The sequence below is a fragment of the Callorhinus ursinus genome, unplaced genomic scaffold, assembly GCF_003265705.2.
Source record: "Callorhinus ursinus isolate GAN/ISIS: 27379988/994484 unplaced genomic scaffold, GSC_fseal_2.0 scaffold26, whole genome shotgun sequence".
Lineage (NCBI taxonomy): Eukaryota > Metazoa > Chordata > Mammalia > Carnivora > Otariidae > Callorhinus > Callorhinus ursinus.
In genome coordinates this window covers 14370047-14395973 of record NW_027397088.1, presented here as the reverse complement: position 1 = coordinate 14395973, position 25927 = coordinate 14370047, and the positions used below count along the sequence as shown (strand labels likewise).

At 40.8% G+C, this 25927-nt stretch overlaps 1 protein-coding gene and 1 pseudogene across 3 annotated transcripts in view; one reads left to right on the top strand and one right to left on the bottom strand.

The window, feature by feature from the left end:
- Positions 1-313: 313 nt before the first annotated feature.
- RNF182 (ring finger protein 182) overlaps positions 314-25927 on the bottom strand; it is a 60555-nt gene continuing 34941 nt past the window's right edge. For 2 of the 3 annotated variants that reach the window (XM_073877677.1, XM_025890889.2), the window contains exon 2: positions 314-1972. In XM_073877677.1, the coding sequence (XP_073733778.1) occupies positions 1019-1762 (744 nt within the window). In that variant the 5' untranslated portion in view covers positions 1763-1972 and the 3' untranslated portion in view covers positions 314-1018. Of the gene's footprint in view, positions 1973-14417; positions 14495-25927 lie in introns of those variants that run through there. The other variant, XM_073877678.1, reaches the window with a different exon arrangement.
- LOC112838161 (rRNA-processing protein FCF1 homolog pseudogene) lies at positions 19212-19782 on the top strand (annotated as a pseudogene).

The window sequence follows — 25927 nt, the reverse complement described above, 5'->3', positions numbered from 1 at the left end:
AGGAAGAAGCACCTCAATGGAGCCCCAGACCACAGACAGTGGCCTTAACTTGCAAGAGAACACCTGAAGAAGATTCAGGGGACAGCCAACAATGGGGTGTGGGAGGGGGTGAGGGAGCAGTGTGGGAAGGGGTGCGGGGAGGGGGTGCAGAATGGGGGTGTGAGGAGGTGCAGGAGGGGGATGTGGGAGGGGGTGGAGGATGGGGGTGTGAGGGGGTACTGGAGGAGGCGTGAGGGAGGTGCAAGACGGGGGTTTGAGGGGTGCGGGAGGGGGGTGTGGGAGGGAGGTGGAGGACAGGGGAATGAGGGGGGTCCGGGAGCAGTGTGGGAAGGGGTGCGGGGAGGGGGGTGCAGGATGGGGGTGTGAGGAGGTGCTGGAGGGGGTGTGGGAGGTATGTGGAAGGGGGGTGGAGGACCAGGGTGTGAGGGGATGGGGGAAGGTGGTGCGGGAAGGGGGATGCAGGAGGAGGGTGCAAGAGGGGGGTATGAGGGGGTGCAGGAAGCGGGTGCAGGAGGTGTGTGGGAGGGAGATGTGGGAGGGGGAGCAGGGGAGGGACAGGTCACATTTTTCAAGTAGATGTGTCTTGGAACAGCTTTCCTCTTGTGTCCACCCTCCATCATAGATTATCGAGGATTAGAGGAACCAGTTCATCCGTAACCTGCCACAAAGACCCCTACTACAGCCCAACACACCTCCCCCCTAGTGCCTGTCCAGCAGGATGAAATGAAATCCCGCCCTTTCTGTGGTCAGACTCACAGGAAGAGCTCTATGAAGGCTTAGCTTATACATTTTTGCGTCTTTGCTAACACCTAAGTAGAAATGAACATTTTTTTTATGTCCAGCATACAGGAAAACCAATTGAGTCAAAATTTTGATGAAAAACAGACCACAAACATTTGGCCAATGGCTTTGTTAACGTCATGGACACTAAGTCACGGAGAATATAAAATAAATAAATGATAAATTACCTAACTTCAAGGATGACAATGTGTGTCAAATTTCTTAGTCTGCATATTAATTAAGAAGAAGGTGCCATACAGTCTAGAAATTCGTGACAAACGCACTGGCAGAACCCATACACCATGAGAATAACAAGGCTCGAAGGGACGAGGCTGACAAAGACGACCCCAAGGGTGACTTTCTTAGACACCAGTAAGTAGATCCCTAAGGGTAAGGAGCTGAAGTAGAGCAAACCTAGCAGCCAAACCAACACCCGGATAGACGTCTGGAAGAGTAGAGATGTACAGTTCCACACAGTCCAGTTGTGTGACACGGTGGTAACAGAGTCAAAACTCGCAGGCCTATAAAATTCCACCACGGGAGTGGAGCTCAGAGATGGGGAGCTCTCCCTCTGCACCTCCATGATGGTTATGACCAGGCAGTTGGAGGAAGTGTGAGAAGGACTGACGAGAGACGCCAGCCTCTTGGGTGTCAGCAGCAGCTCGGTAGGGTTTTCGGGCAGGCACTTCTTGCCTTTGCCTCCACAAGTCAAGTTTACCAGGATGTTGTTGTCATCGGGCAGGCTACTGACTTCATCATCTGGCAGGCAGGTCTCAAACCTACAGAAAGGACAGACAATGACGCCTTGCGGGGAGTCCCCAAAGTCGATGATCTTGTAGAGGCATTTGGCACAAACCCTGTGACAACACTCCAGCACTTTGGGTTTCCTCTGCTTCAGATTGTACCGATTATAACAGATCTTACACTCGAGCTCGTCAGAGACCTGAGCCTCTGCCGTGTCGTCTGGCGGCTGACTGGCCATCTTGAATCAAGTCTATGACCTCCCACCAGAGGAAACTCGCTGAAGAACGACTTCGATTAAGGCGTCCCTCTGAATATCACATCATCCAAATCAGGCGGTGATGCAAAAAGGCAGGACAGCTAGTGACAGAAACCAGAAATCTTCCAGGCATTTTCAGCTTCTACATTCACTCTGTCTCAAACACATATTTTAAAAGGCCACATGAAGGGTCTGCAAAGGAAAAAAAGAGATTCTAATGTAGTGAACAGTTCACTGAAATGTGCTTCATGGAATTTTCTGAGCTCCAGTCGTTAGAAGCAATAGGTTTAAAGGTTAGAGCCCCAGGACAGGAAAGTGTTGTCTCCATGCTTAGCTTTCTCAATCCACAAACACGATAGTAAAGGAGGAATTAAGATTCCTACTGGTGTAAACACATTCTAGAGCACCATGACTATGACAAAATATAGAGATTTTCTAAGACTAGTAACAAATTCTGGCCTCTCTGAAAATAAAATGGGTCACGTATCAGAAACAGATATATTTGCAATCAAATTCCATTCAATATAAACTGATTAATTCAGATTATCAACAGTATAAATATGTTATCTAAATGCCCTCAACAGTACTTAGGAATATACAAAAGAAGGAAATCTTAAGGATAAATTCACTAAGGAAGAATGAAGCAAATGACACCTGACAGCCAAGTCTAACTCTCAAAAAAGAGAACTAAACACACACAACACATGCACAGTCACATCTCCAAGCACAAAGAATTGAGCACGCGTGGCTATCAGGAAGAAGCACTCGATGTTCACCTACTTGCCTACTTCATTTCCTGTAAACTCTCTCTCTGTAGTGAACGGAAAGTATAATACAGTCAACAGTGCTTGCTGCTGGCCCTCAGGTGCTATCACTGGCTTTGGCCCAAAGGCTGAGGGTTGATTCCATGGGCATGGTCAGCCAATTATTAGTACTAATGAAGGGGGCAGCTGTATGGGATATCTCCACATCATCTGTATTTGGCTTTGATGTATGTGATTTTTTGGTAAAAGATTTGTCTTAAATTATGTTTTGCTTGGGAAAATATCAAAATGTATTTGAATTTCTGAGCACACCCCCAAGCACTGTAGTAGAAGGCTGCCATGGCAGTTCTGAGAAGTAGAGCAAAACTACGCTGGAATCAACTTTGCTGTGGGTCATCCTGCGTAACAGGGAAGAGGCGGTGGGTGGCTCAACTTGAAATACATGAAATTATGAATAGTTGGCTCATGAATACATATTACCTTCCTTTTTGTGACTTCTGCTAATTTTTTAATTGACTTCATATAATACAAGAATGCATAATGGATATCAGTTGCAAGACATTCCTGGTGGGAAAAGGAAGTTAATCATAAATAGAATCTCTAGTGTCAACGAAAACACATAGATAGGGTTTTTATTTTTTGAAGTTTTATTTATTTATTTATTTAATTTATTTGACAGAGAGAGCACAAGCAGGGGGAGTGGCAGGGAGAGGGAGAGGGAGAAGCAGACTCCCCGCTGAGCAGGGAGCTCGACGCAGGGCATGATCCCAGGACCCCAGGGTCATGACTTGAACCATAGGCAGATGTTTAACAACTGAGCCACCCAGGCACCTCTAGACAGGGTTTTTAAAATAGAGTTTATTGGGGTGTCAGAGTGGCTCAGTTGTTAAGCATCTGCCTTCAGTTCAGGTCATGATCCCAGGGTCCTGGGATTGAGCCCCGTATCGGGCTCCATGCTGAGCAGAGAGTCTGCTTCTCCCTCAGCCTGCCACTCTGCCTACTTGTGCTCTCTGTGTCAAATAAATAAATAAAATCTTAAAAAAATAAAATAGAGTTTATTATATATGAATGCATGTATTTCAGAACTGCTATCATAAGGTCAATTTCTGTATATCCACTCTTACACACACAGAGAAAGGATATACAGACACAGACATCCACTCTTCTGTGCCTTTTCCTTGTCCTGAATGTTTTCTTCATTCCTGATCCTGCTCATGAAACATGCGCCCATATGGTCACAAAATGTGACTGTATCTTGCCCACAATCCTACAAAGCTGGCTCCTTATTCTCCTGTGGATGAACATCTATCTCCAGGAGGGGAGTCAGGGACCAAGGTGTTCTATCCCTGCCACCATTCCCAGTCCTCACCGCTCTCACCGAACGGACCCGGGGCCTGGGCAGGTTACTGCAGATCCACTTCCTGGACAACTCCCACTCATCAGGCCTCCTGGTCACCACGTGCAGACCGAAGACCCATCCAAACGGAATGTTCTGTTCTTTTCCCTCTCTACCCGCCCACTCAGTCTTAATGCCTTCTCAAATCCAGGCGTACTGAAACTGATGGTAAGGGTAGAATTCACAGCAGCAATCGCCTCTACTACCATCAAAAGGACTGGTGTATGTGAAGGTGTGTAAAAAAGGAAAAGACAGTATGTAAACATATACATAAAGACATCTGGAAAAGAGACAGTAAAATATTCAGTGAAGATAAATAAGCAAAATTATATCAAAAGCATTGAAAGCTAGAATATGCATCTAGAAACACCAACAAAAGGCTTATGTGTAGGGGCGCCTGGGCGGCTCAGTTGGTTAGGCATCCAATGCTTGTCTTCGGCTCAGGTCATGATCTTGGGGTTGTGGGATTGAGCCCTAAGTTGAGCTGCATGCTCAGCAGGGAGTCTGCTCGAGATTCTTTCCCTCTGTCCCTCCCCCCATGTGCACACACTCATATGCACACTCTCCCTCTCTCTCCAATAAATAAATAAATCTTAAAAGAAAAAAAGACACCTACTTTAATTCTAAGACTAAGCCAGCAAACCCACTCCACCAGCATGAAATACTCCAAGTCCTGCCTGTGAGAGAGGCACTTCTGGGCAGGACTGGCTGACAGCCTTGAGCTCTGGTGCAGCCCTAGAAATGCAGCCAGCACAAGTGTTTCTCCCTGGAATGGCATAAAACAGCATGGTGATCGTTCCTCTCAGGAAGGCAGGGTACCAACTGCAAGAGTTCTTAAAAAATAAATACTTCATCTGTCTCATTGTGACTCTTAAGGTCCCTCACAGGATTCGATTAATAACCTAAAATCTGTAACTTCATACGGTTGCTGTGAGTCAGTTATCAAAAAGCTGTGCGTTCCCACCCTGCCTTTACTCCTGACAAAGGCTGTAGACAACAACTGTAATGTGGAGTCAATGAAGCAAGACCCAAAAGGGCACATACTCAATGATTCCACTTCTGGAAAGCTCAAAAACCAGGCAAAACTAAGCTGTGCAGATGTGAGTTTCGGTGGTGAAACTAAGATGAAAAGCCAGGAAGTTAGTAACATAAAAGTTGGGATCGCTGAGGACTTTGAGGGGGTGGAGCAAGCAGTGTGGGGAGGGCACCGGCTGACAGGCTGACTGCGCTCTGCTGCCTGACCTGGACGGTACTCAGGAGGGTTGAGTTGGTGATACACCATTGGGCGATACGTTTTTCTGTGTTATCTACCACAGTAAAACATTTTTTAAAAGTGTTATATATCACAGTAAAAAATAAAAAAAGAAGGGGAGGGAAGGAGGGGGAAAAGAAATCTCTGGCTAAATATTTTAGGTATTTTTTATAGCCCGAATTCTTCTGTCAGTAGGTATTTTGGATCAACTTATCATCTTTTCCTCTATGGTCTGTAATTCCATTTTTTTTTTTTTTACAAAATAGAAATGTCACTTATTAATCACGTAAATATCTAGGCACTACTGTAAGTCAATATTAAAATGGATGGATTCTCTTAAGATGAGCGCATCTGGCGCATGCATTCCTTGATGAGAGCAACTCCTAAAAGTCTGTCTCAGCAGGCACAGGGGAAAGAATCTGGCACACTGAAATTGCCTCAAAAATAAATACGTGTGATGAGTTGAGATGATGATGGATGTGTTAACTAATGTCATTGTGGTAAACATTTTGCAATACATTCAGGCAACAAATCATGTTGTACACCTTAGACTTACACAGTGTTATAAGTCAATTACATTTCAATAAAGCTGGGGAAAAATACAAAAGGTTTTCTTTTCCTGGAAAAATACATGTTCAAATATATGAAGTTGATATTCCTTATCACTTAACAGGCGTTAATCCTTTTGTGAAACATCTGGGGTAAGACTCTACGCATAAATAATTACCTATTATAAATCTTGGGGATATCAGACAAATGTTTACCTTCCCTGCCCTAAATGTAGGGTACTTACTGCTTGACTCAAATCCACTTCCTCCACTACTTAATTCCTTTCATATTAAAGACACAAACTTGGCTTATATTTGAAGCAAAGCCCTCCAGTGGACACCTGTTGTTTTTGTCTACCTGGTATCTTTTTCTTCTTTAGACTGAACTGCTCCCCCTTGTGCCACGTCTCTGGGGAAGTGCTCCCCACTCACTCAAGCCCTGTGGTTGTGCTTGCACTCTCTCCCACCCGCTACACCTCCCTTCTCTCCAAAGGTGTGACTCTGTGACCCAGGCCTGGCTCATCACAGGACTCCATCATTCCCCTGCTCACCGGCACTAGTCAGGGTGGGCAAGTGACTCAGGCCGAAGTCAATGCTCTTCCCAAGGACTTTGTTATGTGAAGCCAGGGGGAGGAGGAACATGCCAGGGGTCAAGGGAGGGAGCACAGCCCAGAAGAACATGTTTCAAGGAACTGTCATGCCATCAAGAGGGAGAACAAGAGAGAATCAAGCCAAAAATAAAAAGAGAAAAACAGGAAAGCAGAAAGCAGAGATATAGACAGACACGTGATGATCACCGCCCTGGGCCTGTGTGAAGGCTCCCAGGGGCCAATAAATTCCCTTTTTTGCTTATGCTAATTTTTTGGTTGGATTTCTTGTTTTTTTCTTTTTTTTAGTTGGATTTCTGCTACTTACTTACAACCCAAAGAGCCCTGGACACAGTTACCGTGTTGTCTCTGATTTGAGAATTTATGTTTTTAGCTAGGTTCCTCTTACTAGTACAGAAATTATAAATAATAAAATTGAATAAATGTACTTTAAAAATTTCATTTGTGTGTGTACATGCACGTATACATATTCAAATTTAATAAATATGCAAACATCATCATAAATGTCATTATTTATTAGTAGCGTGTGTGTATGTTTATTTGGTTAATGTCTCCTCCACACTCCCTCCACCCATACCAGCCTCTGTGCCTCCCTCTTCCCCCAGTAACACTTAGTAACTACCTGGTATGTTTCTTCCATATATATTTCCATGTACACATATTTAGCCATGTACATGTAATTATACACATAGAAGCACAATTTTTCCATTGTTTTCTGACTACTATGTAATACCCAGTTTTCTGCATCTTGCCTTTCCCATACAATAATGGCTCATGGAAACCTCTCAATTCAACTAGTAAGAGCCTTAAATTCCTTTTTTAATGAACACATATCTCACCACTTGGATATACTGTAATACAGCCAACAATTTCTCTCCTGGCAAACATTCATCTCTCCCCATTTCTCCCCAACACAAACATTACGGAGGAGCACAACCTTGTGACACCCTTACAGATGGGTGTTTTTATTTATTAAGAGACAAGGAGTGGAATTCTTGAGTCAAACAGATATTACCTCTGACCTCTGTCACAAGACTGCTCTCCAACAGTATAACACAGACTTTGACCACTAGTAACAGGAGGACTTTTATCCCCCCACAGCAATGGATGTTAGTGGACTATAAATTTTTGCCCATCTGAGGGGTGACAGACCATGATTTGGGCTGGAGTACCTTCTCACATATCAGCCTTCTGTGTTTGCGCCTCTCTTTTTTTTTTTTTTAAGATTTTATTTATTTATTCATGAGAGACAGAGAGAGAAGCAGAGGGAGAAGCAGGCTCCCAAGGAGCAGGGAGCCCGATGCGGAGCCCGATGCGGGACCCGATCCCAGGACTCTGGGATCATGACCTGAGCTGAAGGCAGACGCTTAACCATCTGAGCCACCCAGGCGCCCTGTTTGCTCCTGTCTTAACCACACCTTCTTATTTGGTTATTTTTGTATTGGATTGCTGGGCTTTTCTGGTCAGTTCGTAAACGTCGTCACGAAACATATTAAACTCTGTCCTCCGTATTGCAAACACTTGCTCAAATTTTACCATTTATTGGCTTTGCTTAATATCTTTTGAAATGCAGAATATCTTACTCTTTGGACAGTCATATGTTTATCCTTTCTCTTGTAGCTTCTAGGTCTCCAATCTTAATACTACTCCTAATATTGTATGTGTGGTTATTTTCTTACAAAGTTTGTCTTGCTTTATTTTTAACTTGTTTTCAGCTTTATATACAGTATATGATACAATCCTAATTTTATTTTCTTCCAAATTTGGACATTTATCTTTGGCAAGGAAATAACCCATTTCTTCTGGTTTTTCAAGTTCGTTGCCATAGCGTTGAATACAGTTATCTCTGCTGTCTTTTTTGATTCGTTCCTGCCTCTCTGATTACATGTTTATTCTCGTTTCTGGTCTCACAAATTTTTTACTCTTTATTTCCTAATCAAACACAAATCTTTGTATCTATTTTGTTGTTTCAAGGAACTGTTGTATTTGTCCTTTACATTATTTTTTGTTTTATTAACTTTGGCTTTTATCTTTATTTTTCCCTCTAATTTATGTTAGTTTTGTCATTCTTTTTTCTCGCTTCATAATAAGAGTATACTTTGTCTTTATTCTTAATGAAAACACCTAAAGGCTGTAAAAATTTCCACTAGCTACAGCTTTCACCGTGTTCTACAGCTTTTGCAATAAACTGTGCTCCTTTGATTGATTTCTAGATATCCTGTAAATTGACTTTTGTTTTCTCCTTTGATGCTAGGGTTGAAAAGAATGTTTTTAAGTTTCCAAATAGTAAAGGTTCTTTTTACTACCTCCTGTTATTTATTTCTAATATTACTGGATTCTGATCAGATAACAGGGTCTATAAAAATCCTTATTCCTTTGAATTTGCTAAGGTCATCCTTGTGATCAAGTTTTGTAAGTGATCCAGAAAACGAATGTTCTGTACTGAAGGGATCTAAAGTGTCACATATCCACTGAATCCATTTTTATTTATTCAATTTCTCCATCTCAGGGTTCTATACAAGGTTAATACAGGTTGAGACAAGCAAGAGATGTTTATTAAAGTGTCTCATAACTATATTTGCATTTCTAATACTTTTGCTTTATAGATTTAGTGGCTATGTTATCCTATATATACAGGTTCATTTACCTCCCTCATAAACTGTGCCTTTTAAAAAGTATTATGTAATGTCTTTCCTTATCCTACTTATGTCATTAACTTAAATACTACCTGTATAACCCTCATATTGCTAGTTCTTCTGACTCTCTGTCTTTGCCTGGGATCTTGGTCCATCCTTTTATGTTGGCTTTCTATCACTTTGTTTCAAGTGTTTTTATATAAACACCAGGTAACTGGGTTTTGCTTATTAACTCAGTCTAATAGTATCAAATGTTTCATCGGGAAAATTCAGTTCATTTTCATTTCGTTAAAAATTAGGTGATGGCATCTCTGATTCTAACAGAGCAGCAAATTTCTTTTACCCTACAGGGAAATGGCAGCTTGCGTATGTATGTGGCTTTTAGGCTGCTGATTTTCTGTCTCCATGGTCTACAGAAGTTACTCTACCATCTCTAGCACACTGTGTCATCCATGAGAAATCGGGGGCTGATCTGATACTTCTTAATGGTAGGTAATTTGGGGGCACCTGAGTGGCTTAGTCAGTTAAGCGTCTGCCTTCAGCTCAGGTCACAATCCCAGAGTCCTGGGATCGAGCCCCGCATTGGGCTCCTTGCTCAGCGGGGAGTCTGCTTCTCATCTCCCTCTGCCCCTGCTCATGTGCGCGCGTGCTCTCTCTCTCTCTCTCTCAATCTCTCAAATAATTTTTTTTAAAAAATTTAAAAAATGGTAGGTAATTTGTTCTTTATGCCTGGAAGCTTCCAAGATTTTGCTTTTTATTCGTAAGAGTACAAGCACTTTCCTAGTATCTACAGAGATTTTTTTTTTCATAAATCTTGGCTGGAACTTAATGAGCCATTTGAATTTATAGACTCAAGTCCTGATTTTTAAGCTCAGAAAATTTGTTTCTTGTATTTATTTAATTACCGCCTTTCCTCCATCCGTTTCTTTTCCTCCTTCTGGCTTTCCTGTTACTCACATGTTCTATTTCCTAGACCCCTTTTCGCCTGTGATTTCCATCCTTTTATATTTTTGTTCTGTGCTTTCAGATTCTTCCACTTGACTTACCAGGCTACTAATTCAAGCCTCAGGAATGATCATCACCTCCTTTAATTCATTTACTGAACCACTTGATTGAAAAATCACACATTTCATCTCGAGGAAGTCTTTTTGTACTGCATTTAAATCTCCTTATGTGCTCTTACTATTTTTTGTCAGGTTGTCATCTGTCTCCAGCTGCTGCTCTATGGCATTAACCACGTGTTCTATCTGTTCTCATAGACTGTCTTCTCTTTGGCAGTGGTGCCATTCCTGGTGCCATTACTTCTCTTTGTCCTATCACTGGGGCTCAGGTCTGACTGTTGGAGGACCCATGTGGCTCCACTTCTATAAGTAGTGGGAGCACGGTGGTCTCTATTCCTGTACAGCACCTCCTCCTGTAGCAGTATGACAGTGGGCAGGCACCAGGGCCATGCCAAGACACCAGGAGGGAAGACTTTATGCTCCAGAGCCTCCTCAGACTCTCCCAGCCTCCCAAACAGGAGGACTCAGCCCAAGTGTTCGTTTTCTCCTTGGTCTCTTACAGGACACACACACACACACACACACACACACACACACACACACAGATACAATGGAGCGAGATTTTTCAATCCCTCAACCTCTGTGGATCAAGCTCTATATCGTATCCCATGCATTCTGACCCTCCCCCAGGACTCATCAGATGCCCATCTTTATTGCCAGCCCAGCCCAGCCCAGGAAGAAAGCCCCCCCCGTTCCCTTTCACCCTCAACTTCCACGCAGCTCAAGGCTTCACTGCACTGAGTGCTCAGCTGGCTCCAGGAATGGTCTGGGTCGGGAGAGGCAAAGGAGAATTGAGAATGGCAGGATAGTGAGCCATTTTACCTAGCTACCTCCCCAGAATCCTCAACCAACTATAATTCCTGGATTTCTTTTTCAAATACTTATCCAGTTGGGAAATGTGGGAGTTTGTGATAAAAGCTTCATTGGGGGGAAACATGGCAGTCCTCATAATGTTCAGTGACTACTCTGTAAAGATACTGATATTTATCTCTAAGTTCATAACGATTTTTGAAATTCAGTTTTTAAAAAACTTTGTCCTTCTGCATATTCTTTCGTTTTCTTTCTTCTATAGCAAACCCCAAGAACACATAAACTTGACACCCAAGAGTATCAGAATCCTTTTTTTCTTTGGCTATCTCGCCAAAATAATACCTCTCAAGGTCTACTTTTTATTTCAGAGACTTGTATTAGCACATACCAGTTATATCAAAAAGCCACTAGATAAGAATTATTCATATTTTTCTATTTCAAATATTCATATATACTTTTAAAAACTTAAGACTATTTGTGGTCTTTCCTGTTTGGGTCTTGGGCTATTTTGGGTCTTCTTCCCCGACTTTTAGTGATATAACACTTCCATTTCAATTTTAAATTTATTAGTAGACCATTTTACTTAACTATCCTTTGCCCTTCCCCTATCACGTGTAGTAGATTGCACACAAATAGGGTTGTAATAATTCTCCACAGCCCTTTGCAAAGTGACTTTTCCTTCATCTCAATAGGTGGCGGAATCTGCTTCCCTACCCCTGAAATCTAGGCTGGCCTTTTGACTTGCTTTGACTAACAAAGTTGAGTGACTTTGTGAGAGTTCTGAACCCTGACCTCGGGGTGCCTTGTGGCTTCTGCTCTTGCCCTCTTGGACACTGGGATGGCATGTGAAGAAGCCCAGGCTCGTCTCCTAAAGATGAGAAGCTCAGACAAAAGCCAGCACCAACACCAACATCAGTCATGTGAATGAGACCATCATCAAGCAACCAGCCTCTGTTGAACTGCCAGGGATTATAGCCATGTGAATGACCCCAAGACAGATCAGCTGAAGAATCATCCCTACTGAACCCAGTAGAATATATTGATTCACAGAATCATAAGTAAAATGGCTGTTATATTAAGCCACCATGTTTTGAAGTGGTTTGCTTTACAATAATAAACAACATGTCATGCGAAACTATCCCTTTCTGACCTAATTCAAAACTAATCTCTGTCTAAAGAAATTATTTTCCTCATTTATCATGGCCATCACTCCTACCTTGAAGATTTACTTTCTTATGTACTCTGAAGCTGCCTAACCCTGCAGCTCTGGCAATTTTTGTTTGTGTTAGAAAATTCTTGGTCAAAATATAGTTCTTGTATTTTTTCTATATATAAACTTTTATAATTTTTATTACCATAGTTTCTGGTAATTAGTCTATGTGCTGTGGAAGCAAGCACATAGTTTCTGTTAATTAAAAGAATCTCTCTAAGAAGCTCAAAAATTTTAGAAATATTGCATAACCTTCCCAACAGTGAAGGGCATTTATAATCCCCATTTAATAGATGTGTAAAGGCCCATAGAAGGTAACTGGTTTCTCCAAGATTCCATAAGTCAGGACAAAGGAAGCTCAAAAAATAAGCTGTCACTGTGATCTTATTTTTGGCCTATCCAGGGCTCTATTCTATGTATCACTCTACTGTCTGTACAAGTTAATTTTCTATGTCTCAGGGTGAGTTGAGGTTCTTCAAAGTCTTTCACATACAGGTTTCATTTAGCCTGAATCATGCTCCCAGAGTCCATCAACCATTTTAATTTGGCACCAACAGGACAAGTTATATTTTCTCCCCTCATGAAACAGCAACAACTGCCAGGTTTCAACTCATTTCCTGGATCCTCCTCCCATCCTGGAAAATAAACATTATTAACATTGCTTTCTCCATGATGAGTCAAGATATTTTAAAGGGCTCTCTAATAAAAAAAAAAAAAAACCTGATACAAACTAAGGTATCATCATTTCCATGATCTATGGTTTCTGTTTTTAGAGTTGGTGCTAACGATTCGCTTCTGCCTTTAATTTCTTCTTTTGCAAAAGGAGCCTCGAACTCCAAACACTGTCATTTCATGAGCATTGCTTTTTATGACAGCCTAAATTCTTTGACTAATAATTATATCCCCCAACATACAGGAAAGATTTGGGCACTAGAACACCATTCTTCTTTGTGAATGATCAAGGGAGAACATTGGTTTTGGAGTTTTTTTAAAAATATATTTATTTAGGGGCACCTGGGTGGCTCAGTCATTAAGTGTCTGCCTTCAGCTCAGGTCATGATCCCAGGGTCCCAGGATCGAGCCTTGCATCGGGCTCCCTGCTCCATGGGAAGCCTGCTTCTCCCTCTCCCAACCCCCCTGCTTGTGTTCCCTCTCTCGCTGTGTCTCTCTCTGTCAAATAAATAAAATCTTTAAAAAAATATGGATATACATTTATTTACTTGAGAGAGAGAGACCGAGAGAGGGAAACAAGCAGACTCCCCGATGAGCGCAGAGCCTGACATGGGTTTCAATCCCAGGACCCTGAGATCATGACCTGAGCCAAAATCAGGAGTTGGACGCTTAACCGAATGAGCCACCCAGGCACCCCAAAAACATTGCTTTTTAGACTCAGCTACTGACAAATGACACACCCTTGCCATCCATCTCGCTAATGCCAAATCTCTCATTCACAAAAACCAAATCTTAGTGTCTGTGGTACTTGAATCTCAAATTAAGCTGAAACCATACATGCGGCATCTACCTTTAAGAAAGTCCAGTTTTGAGGCATCTGGGTGGCTCAGTTAAGTGACTGCCTTTGGCTCAGATCATGATCCCAGGGTTCTGGGATTGAGCCCCACGTGGGGCTCCCTGCTCGGGGGGAAGCCCACTTCTCCCTCTCCCCCTACCATTTCCCCTGCTTGTGCTCTCTCTCTCTCTCAAATAAAAAAAAAAAAAATCTTTTTAAAAAAAGTCCAGTTCTTTCATCTAGAGATTTGTAACTTGGCTTCCAGTTAAAGTTTGAAAAACTCTCGTTATCATTAATAATTACGAATCACCAAAATGTTGGTCTCAGCCCCAGTTATAGTTCTCCCTTGGGAAACATTAGCAATATTTGAACTTTCTTAAGTTCAGGTTTTTGCTATTACGGCTTTTCATTAAAAACAATCTTTTTTGTTCTAATAAAAGGCTATACCTTAGAAAACCCTAAAAGGATAGGCTCAACAGATAGCAAGCACTCATTCTTAAAGGATCAACAGCTGACTCTAAATGAATTTAACCTGCAACACCAATAACCCTTAATGGTTGTTTAGTGGCATACTGAGAATTCCAGAAACTTCCCTCAAAGATTAAAACTCTTATTTTACCCCTCCTCCAAGACCAAGCAATTTAATTTGATAGAGAATCATAATCTGTTGGAATACAGCCAAATTAATAATCTAGAATTCCAGGCAATTAATTTTGGATAAGAAGCTACTATTTATACATATGGAGAGATTAATGATGCATTCTTTGATGCTTAAAATCTTATGATGCTAGGGTTTTAAACCAATGAATGTCCAGCAACAAGGGGGGAAAATAGGTACTCCTCACCCTATGCATAGTTACCCACATTTGCAACCTCAGGGCCCTGGATGTACAGGAGCATGACCATCACTTTCAGGCAGTCTGAAATGGAAACACATAGGGATCTGGAATCAGGAGACCTGTATTTGCGGGCTGGCTCTGATATTGACTGGTTATGTGATTTTGAGCTAAGAGATCAAGAACACTGCCTCACAAGGTTGTCATGAGGATTCAATGAAATCATACAGGCATAAATATCCTGCAAAAATAAGCACTATATGGGTGCTATAAGAAATTTAGAAATAATGTACCCGTTGATATTTTTAAAGTACTGCAGTCTTCTAAACTGGTGGTACATAGAAGACTCCACATTGAATGCAGTACCAAAAGAGACACAGGTTTTGTCTCTAGATAGAGCACACTGCAAGTAAAGCATAATCTTTTGCAATTTTTCAATTCATAATATGAATTCATCACTACCTGATGAATTAAAAGAAAAATTTCATTATGTTTTTCTTATTTATTCTATCTACATGAGGCATTAACAGATAATGAAGAAGTCTTATAAGTTTAGATTGTTTGCTTTGTACCTTCCTCTTTACTTGGAAGGGGCAAAGATATGATTTAAGAAGATCAAGGGTTATTAGGAATACAGGCTGCAAATTACATTATTAAAAGTGACTGAATCCTTTCCCATTAAACAGATCTCTTTGCTATTAATGCCTTCCTCCATAATTTCCATTGGCCAAGGCTTTAATAAAACTCTCTAACCATATCAAGAAAGAATAAAATATCTAAAGAAACTAACATTTGTACCATTTCTACAATTTCAAACTTAGGGGGAAGTAGCTTAATTATTGCGATGCCAATTCCAGCAAATGAAACTAATATTACACACACACACACACACACACACACACACACACACACACAAATATTCCTTCTTCTTCCAAACCAATGTAACTACCTTTCTCTAGGAAGACAGAATATATCTACTTGTCAAAAAACAATACAGTTATGCTCCAGAAACCATTTTGAAAATCAAAGACTTTTGATATATTTTTATCAGTGTATTAGTACAATTACTAATTGTATACTAGTATACATTTACAATGTATACTATATTATATTATAATGTACAATTAGTACAAATACTAATTGTAATTACTAATTACTAATACAACTAAAGTTGTATCAACTGCTATGGAAACTCACTCAAAAGAGCAACAGTTGGGTTTAATTCTTGATAGACTCATGATCTAGCTCTCTCTTGTCACTGTCTCCTTCATTTAATCATTCAACAAGTATTCTCCTCAGGCCTATTTTGTGTCAGGCTAGATGCCAGATGCTGGGGATGCAAAGACAAATAGGGTGAAATTTCTGAAAGCGGAAACCGATTATAAAAATGGATCCTTTTCTGTCCTCATCTTATTTCACCTCTCAAGAGCTTTCTACCCAAAGACCACCCCCTTCCTCCTGAAACCCTCTCTTCTCATTGCTTCCGTGATTGAAGCACTGGTCTCAGTGCTCTCTGCCAGTTCCTCTTCTCTCAAATCTCTAAACGTTGGAGCATCCTAGCACTTGGCCTTGAGCCACTGTTCTTCTCTGTTTGCAATCTCTCCCTTGGATTGTCTCATCTACTCCAACAGCTTTAAGTACCATCTGACAACTCCCCCCAGTTTTATATCTGCAGCTCATACCTTTCTTCTGGGTTCCAGACTGCCTACTGAACACCACCACCTGTATTCTTACAAATATTTCAAACTTGGGGCGCTTGGGTAGTGCAGTCGGTTAAGCATCCAAGTCCTGACTTCGCCCAGGTCATGATCTCAGGGTCATGAGATTGAGCCCCGCGTGGAGCCCAGTCAGGATGGAGGCTGCTTGACTTTCTCGCTCTCCCTTTGCCCCTCCCCACCCGCCACTTTCACACTCTTTCTCTCTCTCCAAAAGAAATAAATCTTTAAAAACATATATTTCAAATTTAACCTAAGTCTAAGACCCGTCTTAGTTTTCATCTCTGACTCCCACCCAACACAGTTTTCCCATCATGACAAAAAGGCACCACCATTCTCTCGGTTTTTCAGCCAAAATGACTCCAACTAGGAGTCATCTTTGATTCTACACGGTGTCTCATCCTCACATCCAATCTATTAGCAAGTCAAGTCAATTCTGCTTCCAAAGCATGTCTCTCATCTTCCACCTTCATGTGACCTTCGACCTTGTCCACTATAACACTGCCTCCTAACTATTCTTCCCACTTCCAAGCTTGCCCCACTACAAACTGTTTTCCTTACAATAGCCAAAAGTGAGTTTCCAAAAATATAAATTAGATTGTATCTATTTCGTATTCCATTGTTTTCCGCTAAGTACAGGTTAAAATCCAAACTCCATACAGCAAGGCACTACGGTGTGGCCCCTGCCTTCTGTCCAGTCCCACCTTGAACCACTGTCCACACTGCCTTCCTGTCACATAAGCCTTTGTTAAGTTCCGTGAACAGTCCAAGCTCTTTTCTACTTTAGGCTACGTCCTTGATGTGAATTGTCCTTGCCAAGCTCATTCTCCTTTACAGATCTCAACTTCAGTATAAAGTCTTCAAGGAGCACCTGCCTAATTACCTCATTTTTTAAAATTCCTTGCCATTGGGACGCCTGGGTGGCTCAGTCGGTTAAGCGTCTGCCTTCGGCTCAGGTCATGATCCCAGGGTCCTGGGATTGAGTCCTGCATCGGGCTCACTGCTCAGCGGGGAGCCTGCTTCCCCTCTCCCTCTGCCTGCCACCCTCCCTGCTTGTGCTCTCTCCCTCTCTCTCTGACAAATAAATAAATAAACAAAATCTTAAAAAAAATCAAAATTCCTTACCATTTATTTTCTATCATAGCACCATTTTCTTTCTTCAACAACCTTCCACAAGCGCAATTTAACTAATTTGTTTGTCTGCCCTCAATCTCCACTACTGGAACGTAATTTCTAAGAATACAAGAGCCTTTGATACATTGTTTATCACTATAGCACAAGCACCTATCAGAAGCCAGCCCAGAGTAACTACCTGCCAAATAAATAAATATACTGAATGATCTCCAAGATTCCTCTGCTCTCCATCCATCCATGATAGTGTACCACACCCTCCAGAGGATGTGACAAAGTCAGCACTTTGTCTTGACGGTCCTGAATGCCATACATTTTTAACCTAGATTTTTAAATTATAAATCTAGGGGTGCTTGGGTGGCTCAGTCAGTTGGGCAACTGCCCTCGGCTCTGGTCATGATCTCAGGGTCCTGGTATCGAGCCCCGCATTGGGCTCCCTGCTCCGCGGGAAGTCTGCTTCTCCCTCTCCCACTCCCCCTGCTTGTGTTCCCTCTCTCACTGCGTCTCTGTCAAATAAATAAAAGCTTTAAAATAAATAAATAATAAATCTAATACCCCATCATTTCCACAAAGAAATATTGAATCTGATCAGCTGAACTTCCCAAAAATCTTTAACTATAAAATATGTATGTCAAAATATTCATAAATCATAGTATCTGGGAAGCCTTTAATATATGTTGAACAAATGAATGAATTCCTTTATCTTCACCACTGAAAATCTGCAGTTTTCATACATATTTGTCTGCTGTCAGCATCAGGTGTAGGCTCAAAGATATGCATTAGTAGCAGTTATAGGATACAAATCCTTTAGGACTGTTGCTCTGTAAATGTCCGGACAGCAACCTGACAAGGTATATGTTGTCTTTAAGACTTTATCATTTTCTCTAAATGTATCTTTATATACTTAGGAAAACAGTCATCATTACTATATCTAAATACAGCTTTCTCAAAATTATTATAGACAACAAAAGCTAGAAAGATGTTATTTTTATAATATTACTCTAAAATAAGAACAAAGTGACAAAAATATTTTTCCATTTCATCTTTCCCCAAAGCGTTTTGCTCACTTCCCATAATTCTAAAGGATCTATCATCTCTTCCCCAGCATTAATAAAAATGTTTAAAATACCTCCTGAAAGGGAATATATTTACAGTTACCAAAGTCCAACTGCACTCTGACTCAGCAAAATGAGAACAATCCAGTTAATGAAATGCTTCAATTAATAAGGGGAAAAAAGGTTTATAAAGGGGAAAATATCACTTTCTAAATCCTACCACATTTGCTGTATGTCTTAATTCAAGATTGGCAAGGAGAAGCAGAACTATAGTTAGATTTTATTGCATTTATTTGCCCTGAATGGCGTTTCTCAATAGGCTTTTCAGACTCAATCTTAATGACTATATCACCCCGCCACACGGCTACATAATGCATTACTGATTGACATACACTTGACGGTGAAGATTAGGGTACAGTGAAAAGCTGCAATTTTTTTTTGATGAAATAAAAGTGATAGTTGTACAGGAAAAGAAGCACACTGTTAGGGAAGATAGTTTTATATTTATTACATATTAAGGTTAAGCAACTGTGTTGTGTGACAGACATATTAAACACTCATATTCTCAAAAGGCAAACCCAGAAGAGCACGGCTTTCTTATCAGCCCAGAAAATAATTGGCTTAGGGAAGCTTTTAAGTTATGAAAAAAATAAATTACTCTTTATTTTATGGTTGAGAGAAAAATACAGCTCAGCTGCTGGCATCCCTGAAGGTGGTCAGAATGAGTCTGGAAAATCTTCACGGAAAGGAGGGAAATGTGTAGTGGGACAAGAAATGTTAAATACAGAAGTAATGTCATAGAGTAGTCTGAAGCAAAGGACAGCCAGCAGAGACTGGGCCAACGCAGACAGGATGTAATGGAAGAGAAAAATAAACAGCTATTCACAAGAGTGCCGTGTGAAATGAGGAAGCAAAAGAAAGCAAGGATGCATGCAACCATGAAGTGAATGCTTAGTCTCAGAGATGAGAGGCTTAGAGAAGGATAGATTAAGACCCCTAAAAAGAAAGATCACAGTGCACTCAGGGAAAGAGAAGTCCCCCAACATCCCTCCTACCTATTCTTCCAATAAAACCCACAGCTGGGCCCACCTTACCACAACCTGGTTGATACTAACTTTATCAACCTTTCTAATAAAGCCAAACTCAACTTAAAACAGTCAAAGATGGACTGTCTGTATGCCAAGTGTATCCCTTATATAACTGCTGAAATTGAGAAACTGGGGCAGAAGTATCGAGTGGCTCTAAGGATTGTCAAGGATCCAAGATGTGAACGATTACCATGCACACACAAAGGAAGCAGATGACTGCTTAGTATAGGGAGTAACTCAACACGAGTGTTATACTGTGGCCACAGCTGACTGGGATCTTAAGGGAAGGATCCGGAAGATCCCTGGAGTTCCCATCATGGACATTTCTAACCATAGGTACAACACTGAGCAGATGCCAATTGATTATGGAGCCCCTCGGTTCTAATTCTTAATAGAGTTCCTCTGCCTTCTTTTACCAACTTTTCCTGTTACCAATTCTTACAGCATTATGCTATAGCATGAATTATTATTCCACTTACTCATTTGCTTTGTTATGAGCTGAGTATGGTTAAATAGACTCACTTTCTGATGTTGTTTTGAAACTGGTATTTTGTATCATTTTAAAATTTGTTGCATCTTTTCATAAATCAGATGACTGCCACAAATAAAATTAAATTAAATTAAAATAAATAACTACTGAGAGATAACTTTCAGAAAGCTTTAAACCCATCTTCAAATCAAGAAATCAATCCCATTTGCAACTGCACCAAAAACAATAAGATACCTAGGAATAAATCTAACTGGAGAGGTAAAAGATCTGTACTCTGAAAACCATTGAACACTTATGAAATAAATTGAAGAGGACACAAAGAAATTGAAAAGCATTTGATGCTCATGGATTAGAAAAACAAACACTGTTAAAATGTCTATACGACCCAAAGCAATCTACACACTTAATGCAATCCCTATCAAAATACCACCAGCATTTTTCACAGAGCAAGAACAAGCCTAAAATTTGTATGGAACCACAAAAGACCCCAAATAGCCAAAGCAATCTTGAAAAAGAAAAACAAAACTGGAGGCATCACAATTCCAGACTTCAAGTTACATTACAAAGCTGTCGTCATCAAGACAATATGGTACTGGCACAAAAACAGACACGTAGATCAATGGAACAGAATAGACAACTCAGGTATAGACCCACAACTATATGGTCAACTAATCTTTGACAAAGTAGGAAAGAATATCCAGTGGAAAAAAGACAGTCTTTTCAACAAAGTGTTGGGAAAACCGGACAGCAACATGCAGAAGAATGAAACTAGACCACCTTCTTACACCATACAAAAGAATAAATTCAAAATGGATGAAAGACCAAACTGTGACAAAGGAAACCATCAAAGTCCTAGAGAAAAAAAAAAAAACAGAAAGCACCTGTGTTCTAAGAAGTAAGCAACTTCTTACTAGACATGTCGCCAGAGGCAAGGGAAACAAAAGCAAAAATGAACCATTTGGACTTCATCAAGATAAAAAGCTTCTGCACAGTGAAAGAAACCATCAACAAAACTAAAAGGCAGCCTACGGAATGGGAGAAGATATATGCAAACGACGTATCTGATAGTTAGTATCCAAAACATATAAAGAACTTATCAAACTCAACACCCAAAAAATAAATAATCCAGTTAAGAAATGGGCAGAAGACAGGAATAGATACTTTTCCAAAAAAGACATCCCGATGGCCAACAGACACATGAAAAGATGCTCAACATCACCCATCATCAGGGAAATGCAAAGCAAAACCACAATGAGATACCACCTCACACCTGTCAGAACGGCTAAAATTAACACACAAGAAACAAGAGGTGTTGGCGAGGATGCGGAGAAAGGGGAACCCTCTTGCACTGTTGGTGGGAACGCAAACTGGGGCAGCCACTCTGGAAAACAGTATGGAGGTTCCCCAAAAAGTTAAAAATAGAACTACCCTATGATCCAGCAACTGTACTACTAGGTATTTACCCAAAGAAGACAAAAATATTAATTCAAAGGGATACATGCACCCCGATGTTCACAGCAGCATTCTCAACTACAGCCAAACTATGGAGAGAGCCCAAATGTCCATCAAATGATGAATGAATAAATAAGATGCTATGTGTATATATATAATGAATATTACTCAGCCATCAAAAAGAATGAAATCTTGCCATTTGCAACAACATGGATAGAGCTAGAGAATATTATGCTAAGTGAAATAAGCCAGTCAGAGAAAGACAAATACCATATGATACCACTCATATGTGGAATTTAAGGAAAAAAACAGAAGAACATATGGGAGGGGGGTAAGGAGAGAAGGAAATAAACCATAAGAGACTCTTAACAATAGAGAACAAACTGAGGGTTGAAGGAGGTGGGTGGGGGCGGGACTAGCTGGGGGATGGGGATGAAGGAGGGCACTCATTATGATGAGCTCTGGGTGTTGTATGTAAGTGATGAACCAATGAATTCTACTCCAGAAACCAATTTTGCACTGCATGTTAACCACCTAAAATATAAATTAAAAAAAAAAAAAACCACAAAAATAAAATAAACCCATCTTCAAAATCTTTTCACTGATCAACCAGTAGCCAGGGGCTCCATGAGTGACACAAGTACATTTAAAAGGTATCTCAAGGGTGCCTGGGTGGCTCAGTTGGTTAAGCGACTGCCTTCGGCTCAGGTCATAATCCTGGAGTCCCGGGATCGAGTCCCGCATCGGGCTCTCTGCTCAGCAGGGAGTCTGCTTCTCCCTCTGACCCTCTCCTGTCTCATGCTCTCTCTCTCTATCTCATTCTCTCTCTCAAATAAATAAATAAAATCTTTAAAAAAATAAAATAAAATAAAATAAAAGGTATCTCAAGAACATGAGGTGCTCCCTTCCCTTGGATTTTATTTTTATGTGTTAGAAAAAGTCAAAGTTGAAACATCTTATATTCCACAACAAATACAGAAATAGAAACATCAGAGCTCAGCGTGAGACACAGAGTTCCAAAAGTCATCTGCATGTGGGGGGTAACTGAAATCACGTAAATAAGAGTGGCAAACCCACGAGCTTCCCCAGGAAGTTAGAGTAACTTAGAAAGGGAAATGCTGAGGATATATAAACAAGATCTGGGAACACTGTTAATGGGCTGGGAAAAGAGAAGAGAGGAAAAGAATCATCAAGAAGATGAGAAGGAAAAAAAGAAAAAAGGTCATCTGTAAATCCAAGGAAAGAAAGGGTGAAGGGAAGTGTCAGAGCAGCAAGCCTGCCAATTGGACAAACAATGAGAGGAGTCCACACATGACCATAAACATCTAAGGAGATGGGTCTGGGGTGAAAGTTTGGCCAGGGCAGAGAGAAAACGATGCATTTGAAGAGCTGAAGTAACGGAGAAAAGAAGCGAGGAAGAACATTATCAGAGCCAACTGAGCTAAGTGAAATATGGCCTGATGTATATCAAGAGAGAGTTTTTTGGTATGTACCAAAACTTGAGCTCTTCAAATATGCCCGTTTTTCCCCCACGTGGCACTAATGAGAAAACATATGGCATGAAATCTAATTTCACATTGTAGGCTAATGAAATAATGCTGCATTCTGAACTCTTAAATGTCAGTCTGGCTCCACACCAGGTGACCTTGTCATGCTAAAAGCCAGTCTATTAACCGAGCTCCAAATACGTAAAACTGCACAAAAGAATCTGATTTCTGAGTTTAACAGACAGTAAATGTTTTCCTTACCTAACAAAACTGAAAACTGTAGCATCCTGGGCGGGACAGCGGCAGAAAGAGGCCCCTGCCTTGTTGGCTAATAAGCAGCAGGAAGGGCCGCTCTGCGGCAGCCGGGGGGCGCACACACACCGGGCGTTTGCCTTCCTGATGCGAGCCTGCCCCAGCGCCTACACTGGCCGGCGGCCTGGCCAAAGCCTGCAGGCTTGGGCCATCCACACCGCAGCTCCGTCCTGAGCACCAGAGCGCCACATCAATGCAACAATCGGACAGACGGAGGGCTGGCTCTTGGCAGGCCACCCCCTCCAGGGAACTGCTCCGCAGACGACAGAAGGAACCACGACCCCAATCTTCCCGAGGAAGAAGGCCTATTTACTTAGCCTGGAGCTTCAGCCTGAGGCACAGGCTTCAAGCTTCCCACACCTCTGGAGGGAGGCTCAGCAAACCCAGGGAACGGAAGCCGGGAGACACCATCCTCGCGCAGCCCTGGGGCCTTCCTACAGCTTCGAACTGTAGCCCCACAGGACTGTATGTACTTGCATACTTAAGAGCTGCTGCCTGAGGGTCTGGCTCCCAGTCGGCCTGGAACTAGGTGTTAAACAAGATTCGTCCCCTTGATCACGGGCAGATCTGGATACGTCCACATCAGTGAGGCCAATCAGGACGTTTAGACAGTCACAAAGGTTTGAAAGACAACCAGGAGCTAGGGCAGGTTTGAACAAGAAGGATCATCCCCTACACAAGGCCACTCCTTCAGGACTGGGAGAGGCAGCTACCGGTTAGACCTAATACACAGAAACAAACACAGAGAGTCCAGCAAAATGAAGAAATAGAGAAACACGTTCTGAACTAAAGAACAAGACAAAACCTCAGAAAAAGACCTTAATGATACAGAGATTAAGAAATCTACCTGATAATTCAAAATGATGGTCCATAAAGATGCTCGCTGAACTTGGGAGAATGCATGAACACAATGAGAACTTCAACAAAAAGACGGAAAACATAGAAAAGTACCAAATGGAGGTCACAGAGCTGAAGAACAGAGTAAATGAACTGAAAAATACACTAGAGGGGTTCAATGGAAGGCTGGACGAGGCAGAAAGATCTATCAGTGCGTGCTAGAGGATAAAGCAATGGAACTCACCCACACAGAGCAACAAAAAGAAAAAAGAATTTTTAAAAACGAAGATAACTTAAGGCATCTCTGCAACAACATCAGGTGGAATAACAGTCAAATATCGGAGTCCCAGGAAAAGAAAAGAAAAAGGGGCAGAAAACGTACTTGAAGAAATAAAATCTCACTGGAAAAGGTAAATATATAGTAAAGGTAGTATATTAATGATGTATAAAGTTACTACACAGGTTAAAAGACAAAATTAGTATAATTAACTAAAACTACGATAATTAGTTAAGGGTTCCATAAAATAAAAAGATGTGAAAAAAGACATCAAAAGTATGGTAGAGGGAGTAAAATGTAGAGTTTGGCAGTGTTCAAATTTCAGTTGAACTCAAAGCAGACTGTTGTATGCCTAGGAAGTTATAAGTGAACTTTACCGTAAACCACAAAGCAAAAACTTATAGTAAATACACAAAAGAAAAAATGGGAAAGAAACTGAAATGTAATAGTAAAGGAAGTCATCAAACTACAAGGGAAGAGAGAAGAAAGGAACAGAGAGGAACTACACAAACAGCCAGAAAACAATTAACAAGATGGCAATAAGCATATGCCTATCAATAATTATTTTAAATAATAAAAATGGACTAAATTTTCCAACCAAAAAACATGGAGTGGCTAAATGAATAATAAAACTAGATCCATCTGCCTATGAGAGACTCACTTCAGAAGTAAGGGCACACACTGCCAAGACTAATTCATGAAGAAACAGAAAATCTGTATAGAACAATTACTAGTAAGGAGATTGAATCAATAATCAAAAAACCTCAAAAACAAAAGTCCAAGGCCAGATGGCTTCAATAATGAACTCTACTAAACATTCAAAGATTTAATACCTATCCTTCTCAAATTCTTCCAAAAAACCGATGAGGAGGGAAAGCTTCCAAACTCATTTTATGAGGTCAGCATACCAAAACCAGACAAGGGTACCACACACACACACACACACACACACACACACACACACACACACAATTACTGGTCAATATCCCTAATGAACATAATGCAAAAATTCTCAACAAAATACTAGCAAACTGAACTCAACAATACATTAATAGATCATATGCCATAATCAAGTGGGATTTACTCCAGCAAAGCAAGGTCAACACCTGTGAATCAATGTGATATGCCACATTAACAAAATTAAAGATAAATATCACATAAAGATAAATATCACATAATCATCTCAATAGATACAGAAAAAACACTTGACAAAGTTCAACACTGATTTACAATAAAAACTCTTATGTTTTTATTGTAATAAAACTATGGAAGGACAGTAAATGCCTAAGGCCATATATGACAAAACCACAGCTAGTATCACAATTCTGAAAAGCTGAAAGCTTATCCTCTAAGATTATGAACAAAAGAAGCCATTATTCCCACTGTTATTCACCATGGTGTTCAAAGTCCTAGCCACAACAATTAAGTAAGAAAAAGAAATAAAAGGCATACAAATTGTAAAGGAAGAAGTAAAACTGTCACTATTCGTAGTGATGACATGGCACTATAGATAGAAAACTAGAGATGCCGTCAAAAAAACTGTTAGAATAAATGAATTCAGTAAGGTTGCAGGATAAAAAAATTAATATACAAATATGTATTGCATTTCTATACACTAATAATGAACTATCAGAAAATGAAATCAAGAAAACAATCCCATTTACAATCACATCAA